The sequence below is a fragment of the Hydra viridissima genome, unplaced genomic scaffold (assembly GCF_058129835.1).
Source record: "Hydra viridissima isolate aposymbiotic clone 2 unplaced genomic scaffold, HvirCarnegie_v1 scaffold_4, whole genome shotgun sequence".
NCBI lineage: Eukaryota > Metazoa > Cnidaria > Hydrozoa > Anthoathecata > Hydridae > Hydra > Hydra viridissima.
This window is the reverse complement of record NW_028324303.1, coordinates 17,731,309-17,746,700: the sequence shown is the minus strand read 5'-3', so window position 1 is coordinate 17,746,700 and position 15,392 is coordinate 17,731,309. Positions and strand designations below refer to the sequence as shown.

At 28.0% G+C, this 15,392-nt stretch overlaps 1 protein-coding gene across 5 annotated transcripts in view; it reads left to right on the top strand.

Moving 5' to 3' along the window:
- Positions 1-2,685: 2,685 nt before the first annotated feature.
- Positions 2,686-15,392, top strand: part of LOC145182716 (ral GTPase-activating protein subunit alpha-1-like) — a 35,570-nt gene continuing 22,863 nt past the window's right edge. For all 5 annotated transcript variants that reach the window (XM_090084030.1, XM_090084028.1, XM_090084032.1 and 2 more), the window contains exons 1-4: positions 2,686-2,926; positions 4,071-4,181; positions 11,914-11,960; positions 12,081-12,138. In XM_090084030.1, coding sequence (XP_089940156.1) covers positions 2,815-2,926; positions 4,071-4,181; positions 11,914-11,960; positions 12,081-12,138 — 328 coding nt within the window. In that variant the 5' untranslated portion in view covers positions 2,686-2,814. The remainder of the gene's footprint in view (positions 2,927-4,070; positions 4,182-11,913; positions 11,961-12,080; positions 12,139-15,392) is intronic.

Genomic DNA, 15,392 nt, shown 5'->3' with positions numbered 1-15,392 from the left:
TAAGCACAATTGTAGTGTTTTGTTTTAAATAGGACATGCCGTGACCATAGTATCTAAAAGGTGTATTAAAATTATTTCGACAGATTTTAAATATGAATGGAGGTTCGTTTTTTGTTTTGATTTCTTGATTCGTTTTCAAATTGAATCATGGAAATGTTAAGCATTGAGCAGCATGTTAAAGCTATTGAAGCCTTTAACGAAAATGGACGTTCAAACCAAAAGTATATTTTGTGTTCTTCGTGATTTTTTCGGCCCGCATAATCAACCAAACGAGTGTGCTATAGTCAAAGTTGTTAAAAAACTCCAAGAAAGAGTAAGTAACGAAGACCATTTCTATCTTAATGACTATGCCAACAAGCAGAATTTCAGAATATGGATTGATGAAAATCCAAGGGAAAATTGTAGAAAAAACCAATTCGTCCTCAAAAAAGTCACTTTGTGTTATGCATTTTATGTTGAAAGAATCATGGAATTGCGTGCTCTATGGCGCAATCTTAAACAATTTTGTGTAGCCAATATCGGATGGTTGTAATATTTGGTTTTTCAAGATGGAGCCACATACTACACAGCCTAAACCACAATGACTCTACTGCTTTAAAAGTTTCCCGGACGCATAATCTCCCACAGTGAAGTCAGTTGGCCTCCAAGATCTTGCGATTTGACGCCGTTAAACTTCTTTTTTTACGATTATCTGAAAAGTTTTTGTTTTTCAGCTTATAGAGTTTTTAATTGGGTTGTGTAATTTACTATGATGTATATTGTTTATCTAGGGACATAATATCAATATTATGATATAAGCATCAAACGAGCCGAAAGAGCAAAGCTATTAAAAGTTCAATAAAAAAATTAACTACCCAGTACTTAATGTAAAAAGGGCTTCATTTTTCTGTTTAAAACCTAGTGTCATTATCCATCAGAAAAGTTTGAAAATGTCAGACTTTCGAGATCTGGCCGAAAGATCCAAAACAAATCTAAAGGAAATAATGGCATCAAACACAGCTAAAAGACAGTGGCAACAAAAATAATTTACGCAATGGAAAAAAAAAAGACGAGTTTTTTTGTACAAACGCGTTTAAGTTGCTCAAATTTAGGCACTTATATCTTTCAACTTTACAACTAATTAAACTTTTTTTTTTTCTGGTATTTTTTTTCTGGTATTTTTTTTCTGGTATTGTTATTTTTCCGGTAAATTGTTTTGGTAAATTTTTGTTTCCTGTTAATAAAAAAATTTCGAAAAAACAAAAAAGTTTTCTATGAGTTGGATTAACAGAATTGAGTCATTCTTACAAAAAAAAAAAATTATGCCCCGGGATTTAGAGATTCCAAGTTTAAAATGCGATAATTACTTAAGAATTAATTTTAAGTAACCGGTTTTAAAATTGATTCAAAAAAATAATTAAATTATATTTCAATTTTTAGACCCGGTTTAACTGGGGTCTTAAAATTGAAGTCTGAATGAACTAATTTTGAAAAAAAACTGACTTGGAATTTTAAGCTGGATCCTCGCATTCAACCCTAAAACATTTGTAAAAAAAAATCTCTTTTCTATTTTCTAATTTCGCGTATTTTTAGGCCCCTATTTATACTGCCATAAAAATTTTAGTTAAAGCCGAAAGAGAACTTAAATGCAGATAAAAACTAAGCTTAACTCAACTAGTCTTTAAAAAATTGATTCCTTTTGTAAAAAATGACAAAGACCAGCGTTTTAGTGGTACTTTAGTTAGAACTAAATGATATATTTAGAATCCAAAATAAAATAGCGCAAAAATATTTCTTCCATGCAGATGATAATATTTCATAAAAATTCACTTAAAGTTTCTGAAATTTTAAAAATCATTTATGACGTTAAACTGTACACTTCACAACATTTGGATACAATATCGCAGATTTCAGTTAATGTTATTACAATAATTAAAGATGAGTCAACTATACTACACAACACTGGATTAACGTTTTTACATAGGCAAGTTTACATAAGCATGCCAAATTGTATGAAAAGAGGTTTAATTTGGGCTTAAATTCAGAAGAATGCGGACCGAATTTAGCTGTAGTAGATTGGGGAAAATTGTTCTAAATACTCTTTACTTTACTCATTTAACGTCGAAATAAATAAAAAGTAAAAATTTATGGTGTAGTTTAGAAAGTAATAAAAAATCATTTTGCGTTGTTATTTAGTAGTCCAGCTAAAATATTTGACTGACCTTAGATACGCAATTGTAAGTATTCATATGATCATACTGTAATTGTAAGCATTCATATGATCAGACTGTTTAAAGGGAAAATGTAGTAGGCCCAAAAAAAATATAGAGAAAAAAGAATTTCAAATTTCTAAACAATTGCTAAAAGCAAGATATTACTATTGCGTTTCGTATTACAACTATTGAGGAATATCATTTGTGGAGATATTACAAAAGTCCTCTACAAGCATTGGTTACTGCTGGTTCTTACCAGCAGTAATAAAATATTCTTATGTAATAAAATTTTTGTTTAGTAAAAATGTAATATACAACATTTGTCCTTTACGCAGTCGATATACTGTAATTGAACTTTCTGGAGATATTTTATGTTTTAACAAGAATTTCCGATTGTAGTTAACGTGTAAATATCAATAATAACATGTTCTTTTAGTTACAGTTTGACGCTACGGTAGAAGCCCTTTAAAAAGGTCATTTTAAGTATAGCTTTGCGATCTAAACAACTGCAACAAAATGGATGCTGAGATTTCAAAATTTAAAACCATACCGTTTTGAAATTTGTTTATAATTTGTCATTTTGTGTTTTAGTTATAAAATTATATTAATTTAACACAGGAAAATGTTTCATCCCGGGAAAAAATCAGGGCAAGATAGAAATAAGAATACAGCTAAGTTTTTAGATCAAAAAAGAGATACTCATGCCCGGCTAAAGTCTCTCAAAAATCTACTAGGTAAGAATATTTTTACTTCACACACAGTCTTCTGACCTCACTTTTGGTTACATGTAATTTGGCTTACACTAAATTTAGCTTAAATTTGAAATCTGGTTTATTTTGTTGATATTCTAAAATACCTCTATTTTTTATAACTAATTAATGCATATAGTAGACTATTTCTAAATTTGTTTTATTTACCTAATCCAATTTTTTTCTACAAAATTATTTTAAAGAATAGAAATATAAATCAATTTTTTATAGAAGATTATAGTGATAAGATACACATTTTACTATAAAATTCTAACCCCCTTAAAGTAGATATAAACATTGTAATTTTTTGATTATTTTAGATATTTTTGAAACATAGCTTTAGAGAACAAGAGAAAAAATTCCCAAACTAATAATATAATCCCATTTATCTTGCTCCCATTAATATAATGCACTTATTACAAGTGGCCTCAAATTGTTCTCATTATTGGTTGTGCATACTTCTTTAAAGCGTTAATGTGTACCAACAAAACTTTATAAACAGAAAAACAGCTGCAAATGTGATAATATCTAAAATAAAAGGTTTTTTAATGACAAAATTATTATTATTTACAGTAAACACAATATCTACATCAAACCATAGATCAGTTAAAACTTTCATCAAACCATCAGTTAAAAGTTAAACAACTGATAGTAAAATGATCTTTTTTAAAAATGTTCAAATGATTGATTATTTTGAGTTTTATTTATATTTAGAAATTTTTATTTTTTTAGAAATTGACTAAAGTATAATCTTTTTAGCAATATTATTCATAACTGTAGCTTTACATTTTTATTTGTTATAATTCTAAAACAAGCAACAAAAGTAAAGCAGACTCTTTAAATTGCTGCTGAATATCATAAGTGAAAAGTTAAAAAGATACTAAAGTAAATATTTTTTATCAAATATTTTAATTTCCATCATGAAATTTAATATATTATCAATTTAAAAATGCCACAAATCTCAGGTTTAAAAGTAATAATGATTATCAATTATTATTACTTTTTTTAAATTTTAAATATAGTGAAATACTTCAAAAGTTGATGAATTACTTTGTCTCACTTGTCTATTTGTCTTGAGCTAATGTTTGTAACTTTATCTTTGATGTTCTGAATTGCAATTTTGTTTTAGATCTTCTTGTAGAAAATGAAATAAAGGAGTTTTTTGAAACATATTCCTCCGAGTTGTTTTTTGTATTTTATGAAGAGTTCACAAACGCAGAGTTAAATGCAAAGTCTAAAGGTAAAATAAAAATCATAATTTTTTTTCTCTTTGAACTCTCTTTTCAGTTCAATATGTTGAAGTGTTATATTTTAATTTGAATTTGTTGAGATGTTGGAAGCTAAAAAATAATTTTATTCAACTAAATATACTTTTAGGATACATGTCTAAGGAAAAAAATGTTTTTTTTTTCTTCAAAAAAAGTAAAAAGCTTGAAAAAAATAACTAAAGTTTTGCTTTCTTGTTTTTTAAATTAAGCTGTAGTATTTTTATTTTTTAATATATATTTTTTCAATATAATATCTACATCAGGTTCAATCATATTTCAAAATAAGTATTGACATGTTTATCTGCATTTGTTTTTCAAGTGTGCTTTACAGCTCAGAATATCCTAAGATTGTTCAAGCAATCTATTATCATTAGCTATTTTAAAGACTATACTACACAGCCATCACTTCACTGCTTGTACTCAGTCATTATATAGTGCAAGTTCAAACTAATAATATAAGTATTCAGAACAGATGTATGATAGAGTGAAATTGGGCTGCTTGTATATCTTGTCTAGACCATTGTTTACAAAAAATTCAGTAAGTGAGCTAACATTATACAGTGAAGTTGCTACTCTGTTTTGTGTCAGACTCTCCTGATTGGATGCCTGGGATTGTTTTAGCTGTTGATAATCAGAAAAATAAGTACCTATAAAGTTATAAACTATAATACTTTTAAAAATTGAAAATTATTCTATTCAACTTCAGTAGAAATGGTTACATTTCTATAACATATTTACTGCATACATAGTTTTCTTTTATTATATTAAATTTATTTCTTTGTTAACATTAAAGCTGTAACAAAAAATTTCATGCCTTGCACAAACATTGTTGTTACTAAACGTTTTGATAAAATAAAAGATAATCAAAAAAACTCTTCAATCTACAAAGCTGGCTCAGAACCACTAAGCCAAACCTAAATCTAAAGCTAATACAAGAAATTTTATGCTTAAATTGTGTATATCCAAAATTTACCCAAATCTAAAAATGAAAAAAAAAAAAAAAAAAAAACTGGTTATAAAATTTTTAACCCTGATACATTGTGCATGCATGTCAAAAAATTTCAAACCATCATGTATGCATGTCAAAAAATTTCAGCAGTTTATAATCTTTAATCTTGTTTGTAGCTGGAGTTGTGATTTGACTACAGCAGCTGTGAATACTTCTTCAAATCCATCTAGTTGTGTAACCTTTATTCTAATGTTGACTTTTTCTTGCTAAAAACTCACTTTTGTCATCTACTGAAAAATTTGGTTTTGGTTTCTTCTATTTTAACATTCTCTGGGTACAGTTTTCTCCACAATTTTAATTTTTCTTCAAACTAGCTTCAACAAGTGTCATCTTTATCAAAGAGTGAATAGAATTACTGTATTCTTTAAGTAGATCATCCAAAATGTTTATAGTATACATGTATTGAATTGGCTGTAAACTACTTCAACATTTTTTCTTTCGTATGATTCATCTTTCTACTACCCTTGACTTTTCTTCATTTTTGGTAAAGTATAGTTCTATCAGACTTTGTTCATTTTTGTTATAAAATTCTTTACTGTAATCAACCCAAAATTTACTTGGCTTTTGTTAATTGAATAACTTTTTAAATGCTTTTCAACAGTCTTACCTGTTTTATCTTTTAGTGGAATTAACCATTCATGTTTCAAAAAATTATCAATGGTTGCTAAAAAGTATTTTACACCTTTGTTGAATTTAGATCTGCATTTTAACAAGATCAGCAGCTCATATTTCATTGACTCCATTAACAATGTTGCTTACTTCTAACAAATTTTCTTCTCATTATGTAATTTATCTACTAGTTTTGAAAAATTGGAACAATTCAAAAATGAATTTAAATGATTAATATTTTTTTCAAAGAATCAAATTAATTCAAGCCCATTCCAAATTTCAAATTTGTTGCAATAATCTTTTCAACTATTGATTTATCCAATTTTTTTTCTAGGCATTGGATCATAAATACTATCCATTATTTTGTATCTTTATCCAATATATAACATACATCATCATGATATGAAGTATTGTCAACTCTATTTATAAATTTAGTCCATTCTTTAGGTGTAAAGTCTTTATTAAGTCTTTCACCTAGTTTTGCACTAAGACCAGCAAAATTGTGACCAGGTAAAATGCATCTTAAATGGTAATTTGCTAATAACAGGGTTCAATATTGATCCAACTTCAGACCCTTTTGAATCAGTTTTACCTTTTTGCATAAAGAGTTTTTGCAGTGCTACATATTTTACATTTTTCTCATTACATGTTTTGAACACTTTGGAAACTAAGCTGTTCACCATCCGATTCTTTAACTTTTTTGCATTTTTATGCAATACCTTTTATATACGTCATTTTTTAAAATTATATAATTTCTACATGCTAGTGTATGTATGCCACCATCCAAAATTATAAGTTTGTCATTTTTAAAACTTGTTTACTTCTTCTGTATGTACTACATGTATACAAATATGAATAATGTTTATGATCTAATTATATTTTGATTCTTAACAACTTTCATAGACTTCAAATGTTATTATCCTATTTTTTACAGGTTTAAATTTCTTTCCTTTTCCATCCAAGATTTTTAATGTATAAATTTTAGAGTTAAAAAATACACTTTTTTCAAGTTTGAACATAACATTTACCTTTTTATAACATCCAGTTTTGGTACTGCTTGGATAATTAGGCATAAATTCACTTGTTTCAAATCTAGCTTCAAAATCTCCAGTTATATCTTTGTAAAAATCTTCAGTCTCTAGATCAAACTGTCTCATAAATCAAACTGTCAGTGTTTCTGCACATTAGCTCTGCTTTTTCTCCATATTTATTCTTAATGCAGCTGTAATGGAAATCATACATTATTATCTTACTCAAGTCAAGAAAAACCTAAGTATACTGTTGTTAAATACTAGTGTTTTCTTTTTCATATGTATGCTTACTAGATTCTCATCAATGATCACACAGTGTTTAAAGTTTGATTTGGCAGCTTCTTTGCTTTAATTTCAACATTAACTAATCTAATGTGTCTAATTTACTTTGTATGTTTTCCATAGTTTTTCTAAAAACACTATTATTCATGAGCTTGATAAAATCTTTTTTACCTTTTTACATTTCTTGGACCAATTACTCACTTTAAATTTTATACCACAATATATTTTTTTTAATCTCCATACCCAAACTTACATGTTGTTTTAAGGCATCATGATAAACAACAAAGTTAGTTTTATCACATAAATTAAATACTAGTTTTTCAACTTTATCAATTTCTAATTTCTCAAGAGCTAATGGATAATCATTATGGAAATCATAATGATGATGGATAGTCATTATGTAAATCATAATGATGATGGATAATCATTATGAAAAGTTCAAGTATATTGTGTCCATGAAATAACTTCATTTTCATTCATCATTTCAAATCCATGCCTAGGTAAAGGTTTACACTTTCCAGAATAAAGCCCATTTACATATCTTACATCATCTACATACATGATAAACTTTGGTGGTTCATCTTTGTTATATTTATCAACCATGTATTTACTATTAGGTTTTGCAAATCTTTTAGAAGCTCTAAACCCCATTTTTCAATCATGAATAAGATGTCAGGCTTGCTTAGTAATTCTAATTTAGCACCAGTTAATTTAAGAGCAGCATCCCATGAAAGTCCAGGAGCAGTTTAATACTATGCAGGGTAAAGTCCATCTTTTACTACATGCATTTCTAAACTTCTTAACAATATCAGCGGAAGACATCTAGCTGATTGTAAAAGTTTTGATATTCTCTAAGAGTTTTCAAGTGAAACTCCATATTTTCTCTGAATTTGTATTGAACCTATTTCTTTCCTTACTCCTGTATTAACAGCTATTTTACTAGCCATTAGTAAGTCAAGCCTATCTAGTAATGCATTTGGTTACTTGTATAATAGGTAAAAGTATAGTCATTCATTTACCAATTGTTTTGGATTCATTCTAAATGTGTTACAACAATTTATTTAATTTCCAACTCTTGCTTGATTTTGGAGTTGTGCTATCTTTTTTGTTACCCCTTTTAGTGCATTTTTACTTTTAGTAATTTCTGCATGGTTTTAATAGTCATCATCAGTGTACAATTTATGATCTGATTACTTTATCAGATTTATTTGTCAAAGAACTTGAGTACCTTCATATTCTTTATCATCTATTATAATAATTTAGATGCCAGGCTTTGGTTTTCAATTTTTTATAATTAGTAACAATTAAAATAAAATTTTTTGGTATAAGTTAAAATAAATTTAATTTTCTGAAGTTTATTAAAATAGAACTCTTGATGTGTTCAAAACAGTCAGGTTTTTGGTTTGATATGTTTACATTCATACTTAAAATAAGTTAAAATTTATTTGAATCCAATTAAATCAGTTTAAATTGAATAGCTGCTCTGGGCAATGTCTTGAAACAAAATAAAATCCTTTGCGAGGTATCACAATATTTTTCTGAAGTCCTGTAAATTTGTATGTCTAAATATAAAAATAGTTTTAAATTAGAATTATTTTGAAACAACTTATACAAAAATTTATGTTTTAATCATTATTAATTGTAAAAAATTGAAAAATCAAAGTCTGGTGTCTAATTAATAACATAAGAAAAACCAACTTTAGTATCACCTACGCTTAATTCTCCATCAGATTGTTCTCTAATACTAAAAGTTTTGTCAGCTCTATTTGATGTCAAATATTTAGCTGCTATGGGTCCAACAAAATTATATTTAGTCTCTAGTTTAGATGGAGTAGCAGTATAACATAATAATCTCACATATCCAAAAAATTAAGATTCTGGAAAATAAAAAGTATCAAATCCACATCTATATTTTTCCATTTAGCATTTTACTTGTTTGATCTATAGCAATGAATCCATGTGGTTTCTTTCAAACCTATGATAATAGTATATAACAAGTTTTTATGTCAACAGATAAATGATTATATTGGTGTGTATCCAATGTTACCAACTGGTAGAATGTTAAGAATAGATCTGAAACATGATGATAAAAATGCTAAAAGAGTTGTTCAACACAGTTATTAATGAAAAATTACATGTGGTTGATAAAAAGCATACGATTTTCAATAACATATCAACTAAATGTAGGTGATGTTATAAGTTTTAGACTGATTTGGACACCAGGAGAAGTAGTTGTAAACTTAGAAATAGATTTATAATTTCTTTAACAATAAAAAATGTGACTGTTGATAAATTTGTTAACAAGTTCATATGATGGTGGTGTGTCATTATCATACATAGAAAACCTTATGAAAAAAATATGACAACTATATGAGAGCAGATTTGGACATGAGTGACAATAAGATAATGAATTTACATGATCTAACTAGCACACAGAAAGAAAATCTGGAAGTACTTTTAATGGTGTGTTGGATATGGGAGCTCATAAAATACCAAGTGTAACTGATCTATCTAACAATTAAGATGCTGCTACAAAGTTTTATGCTGATAATAACATCATTTTGTGAAAAAGACTGGTAGTGCAATTACTGGTGAGATAAGCATGGCAAATAATGAAATATCAAATGTAACAGATTCAACTAGTAATCAAGATGTAGCTACTAAAAACTATGTTGATGCTTCAAGCATGTGAGACTTATGTAAATGTATACTTGACAAATTGGGCTGAATATCCATCATGTTGAATAGGGGATTGAGCTCAGATTTAAAAAATGAATTAGCAAGTAGAAAGTTTTCAGCACTTTTTGATATCTTAGTGGTTTGAATGTCATATAATCAAATACTACAAATCAACCTACCTTGTCTACAGATAAGAATAATAAGAGATATTACATACAGTTCATTGGAACTAGTTCTCAAAGATTTTTATCTTCATAAAATCTTTACCCTGTTTCTGGTGTAGCAGATATAGTTACCACATTTATGGCTTATTTATAGTTACCATATTTATGGCTAATTATGTGTTAGAAATGAATTGTTCAGTCATGATGATGGAGGATGGGGGTAAGGTTGTTGCTTTTACTCTTGATGATGATTTGGTAACTTATGAAACTAGTAATAATTTAATAGTGGTTTAAAATGGTGTTGGGTTTTATATTTGGCACCAATAGCATTATATCTAACTGAAGCAAATGCTAGGAGTCTAAATAAATGTCTATCTATTCATTAGGATGTGCCAAATGGATTAGCTAGCTCTGTATGGTGCAATTGAAAAAAATTAACTAAGTTTACTTCTAGATCTAGATTTGGTGATTTAAGTCGAACAAGTGTGCACTGTTCAATGGGAATTTGCAGCTTGTAAAGATTTTGTTATTACTGATATGATAAAAGCACATCGTAAAGCATTTTGTGTTAGATATTTAGTGAATTGGGATCCTATTACAATTTAAAAAAATCAATCATACAGTATTTTTCATTAAATAGTATATTACATTTGGTTTGCAGCATTTCCATTTTATTTTACTATGATCACATGTACTAGCCCCACAACATGGTACACATACCCATCTTAAATTACTAAGTTTACATTTACATTCCTTACAATTATTTTTAGCTTTAAAGTCAATGCAATATCCTTTTGTAGCATTACCCAAACATTCCCTTCATTGTGCACTCCCTCCTATGCTCACACCAATTCTTCTCTTTATTATTGCATTATCTGCACAAGTAATACTTGACATAAATTCTTTTCCATTATTCATATATTAGTTTGTTTCTTTATTCTTCCTACATCTTGTACAAATTTTTCTCTTCATTTGCTATACAGCAGAAATTAAAAAAAAGCTCTTTTTTTTTCAAAATTTAAAAACTAGTTAAACTTTTTTTAAAAAATTGAATTTTCAGAAAATTGAATAACGAGTTAACAAACAAATGAGAGAGTCACAGTAAGCAATAGGTATAAGAGTTGAAATTCTTTGACATGCATGATGTATCAGGGTTGAAAATAATATGCATACATGCATGATGTATCAGGGTTGAAAATATAATGACATACATGCATGATGTATCAGGGTTGAAAATATTATGACATGCATGCATGAAGTATTAGAGTTGAAAATGTTACGACCAGTTTTTTTTTTTTTCTTTTTGATCCTTAAATTTGGTTAAATTTTGGGCATCCACAATTTAACCATGTTCTTGTCCATGCTTTGTATTAGTTTTAAATTTGGGTTTGGTTTGGTGGTTTTGAGCACGCTTTGTAGATTCAAGAGAGTTCATGATTAGTTTTATTTTTGATTTTTTTGGTTGCTTATGGTTCTGAGCCAGCTTATTTATGCTTACATGTAAACATAATGTATCTGAGTTCAAATTTTTTTATGGTTGAAAATTTCACTGTCTTTTACGGTTGTTTAATGGTTGAGCCAGCTCTCTCATTTTTCTAATACTTCTATGGATAGAATTATTATTGTCACTTGCTACTTCTTCAAACTGATGCATCCAATTAAATGCAGCTGATAAGCTTAGTGAGGATTGCTATACTAAAAATCTTATGCTGATCAGCTAAATAATTAATTAGGTTATTAAATTTAATTTACAATCTTGTCATATTTTGTATTTTGTTTTTAAATTTTTACTGATGTTTTATTATTGTTGTTTTACTTTTCATTATTTTATTGTATCGTTTCATTTACTTTACAGCAAATATTTTATAAGAAAATATGGGATTATTTCAGTTGGAGGAAAAACTTTATGATTGTTTTTGTTTATATAAAGGAGCAAAGTTAAAAGATGAACTTGAGGAACTGCTGGCTCTTTTAGAGGTTGTTTTTTTTTTATACTTATACTTGCGAATAAATTCAATGCATCAATGCATCAATAACAATGTTGTACCATTTAAAAAGTTATTTATTAGATGCACTGTTGTTTATTTTTGTTTTTAGAAAATATTTATAAATTTACCTGATAAAATCCATTCAAAATGGCATTTTAACACTATTGGTATGTAATTTTTAGTATTGAAAATGTTAGATGTTGTTTTATAATATTTCTTGCTGTTGCAATGTGTATTTAAAAGTTGGTATTCATTTAATTCTCATTAAAAGTAATTATTTCTGTTTTCCTACATGTTTTCATATAATCTTTAAGTTTATCACATTTTCATGCTCTTTGTGAAAACATAAAAATATAATATAAAAATGTTATTTTAAACAGTAGTACCAACTATCAGAAATTTGTTAAAATCATTCTGTAGAGTATCATTCTGTAGAGTATCATTCTGTAGAATATCATTCTGTAGAATACCATTCTGTAGAGTATCATTCTGTAGAGTATCATTCTGTAGAGTATCATTCTGGGCAGTATCATTCTGGGCAGTATCATTCTGTATAATAAAAAAAATTAGTAAATAAAATGTTGTCTGTATAAAAAAGTGATTTTTTTTTGTTTTTGCAAATTGCTTGATATTTTATGTCTTAATTTTAATAGGATTTTTTTTTTTTTTTTTTTTTTTTTGTTAAAAAAATGATTCTTGATAAAAGCTCCATACTTATAAAATAAAATTTAAGACTTGCACATTCTGAATTATGACAATGAAACTGCTACATTGCATATATACTTACATATACTATACATTACATATACTTACATATGCTATAGATTACACATATTTGCATATACTATGCATTACATATACTACATTGCTTATGATCAGTTGTATCAAGCTTTCGGAATTTTCCAAATATTATTTCAAATAAATATCTAACTTTCAGTTTTTTCTCAGAACTATTGGCATTTTTCAAAAACATAAATTCAAAAAACATTTGAATTTAAATCTTTGAAAATTTCAGAACCTTCAAATTGAGTTGAGTAGAGCTCCTTCTGCTCATCAATCCATCCTTTGGATTGTCCTCATAATAAGCTTAGTTATTTTTTTAACTTCAAATCTGTTTTTGATAATTATCAGCATTAGTAGGATGTCAATGAATGACTTTTTCCTGTTTGATAAAAAATGTTAGAGTTTTTTTTATAGAGTAGATGAGGCAGTTTTCTAGGTTTCATTTCTAGTTAATTTGTGATAATTTTTGAAGTGGCAACATTTGCTTAACAGAAGTGATAATCTTATGAAAAACATGTAACACTTATTTTAGTTCATAGCTATATAGCAATTGCTCAGCCCTCCTCCTCCTCCTCCCTTCCCCCCACCCATCCCTCTTTCCTTGCTATGCCATAATTCTTATCTGGCTAGCATGATTGTTATCATCAAGGGTTTTATTGATAACAGCATAATTAATAAAATTCTAAATATGTGAAATTAGTTATGCTGTTTTCACATAAATTCATGTAGAACAAAGGCAGCATGTATTTTGAGTGAGTTCTATGTTTTTGGATTACCCGTGGAATAAGGAATGTTATCAAATCACAATGTAAACTGGTGTCAACAGTACTGACATTTTAACCTTAAGAAAATCTTTTTGATTTCTAGAACTTTTTGCAGTTGCATTTTTGCCCGTGGTTTGTAATTTAATAAGAAATCTATTACATTAAAATAACAAATTCTTTATAATTTTTTGATAAAAATTGTCTATTTTTGATTGCTTTTTTATTTTTAAGATAATAACTTCTTTACAATTTTTTGAAAGAAAAATTTTTTTTATAGCTTTTTGTTTCTAAAAAGTGTTTGTCAAACATCTTTGATACAAGGCTTATTGATTGTTCGATTTCAATGCCATTACTGTCAAAAAAATACCAGCATTCAAGTAACTTGATTGCATGTGCAATCTCTGATAATTTTGATTTTTCAGGAGGCAATTTGTTTAACTCTTCATCTATCTCCTCTTCTACCTCAGCACAATCGTTGATTAAAATGGAATCCAGAATTTCTTGATCTGTTATAGCAATTATTTCACTTGTACAAATCACCAACAGCAAAGCCTTCATTTACTAAACCAAATGATCTAAGCTTGTTGATGTTCTCTTCAAGCAATTTGAAAGGATCATCTTCAACATTTATAATTGCAACCTGTATTTCCTGCGAGATGCCTGTTTTTCTAAAACAATTCTTTACAGTGCTTGTCCAGTGTCCTATGACCTTATCAACATGTCAATAGCTTCAAGAATGTTGATCTTTGGTTTTGTTTTACCAGTGAGTTATGCAAGTTATGTTGAGTAGTAAAAATAATTCAATTGCTTTGAGGTTGTCAACATTAGGATGAGCTGTACACTTAGAATCAGTTAATTGAAAGAAAGGTGTTAGCTGCTTGTGATACATTCAGAATAATCGTGATTTGTTAAAAAAATAAGATTACTTTAAAAGGGACTTACACTATTTCTGGATTTGCCTGCTGACTCTCCTGGAATTTTTTCCTCTTCAGAATCTGTATCAGTTGCAGCTAACACCTAAACCATTTCTTTGGAGAAAATATGCAAATCATTGATAATTAGAGCAACTTATGTGAATCATTGATGATTAGAGCAACTTCCAATATTGTGGCTTTTCTGTCTTTCTAATTATCAACATAGGCAGCCTTTCACCATCCCATTTCCTGCTGCTAGGTCTGTTTAACAAACATTAAATTTTCTTCCCACAAATTTTTCACCTTTTAGATGAAAAGTTTTTATTGGATGCTTTTGATAAAATAAACTAAACTCATCAGCGTTGTAAATATCCCTAGATTTATACCCTGTGAGGATTGTGGGCAAATGGTTCTGCTCACAACTTGCTGTCATTTCCCTAATGATATAGTTTCTCCAAAGAAATGGTTCCGTTGATAAAGCTGTATATAAATGATATGTCCATCATTTATATACAGCTTTATCAACGGAATCATGCTTTCCAAAACTTAACTTTTGTCTTTTTGCTTCAAATTGACCAGACTCATACTTGTTGATTATGTCTTCTTTATGCTTAATCCAATAAGTTAAAGTGTTTTGAGGAACATGAAACTTTTAGGCAACATTCTTTTTAGTCTGACCTTTTTCCAAATCTTTAAGAGCAAGATGTTTTTCTTTGATTGTCAGAACTGTCTTCTTTCGTGTAGACGCTATGTTGAAATTTTTACCACACTACATTGCAATTTGTTTGATTTTTTGTTATATTTTGATAACATTTTTTTGTTTGTTATATATTACTTTATCTTGTTATATGTTTTTGTTATTTTTTTTATGTTTTGATAACATTCGATAATGTCATATTTTGAAATGCAATCCAATGGTATCTTCAATCAAAGAAAAACTTTGAATTACTGATGGAGTTT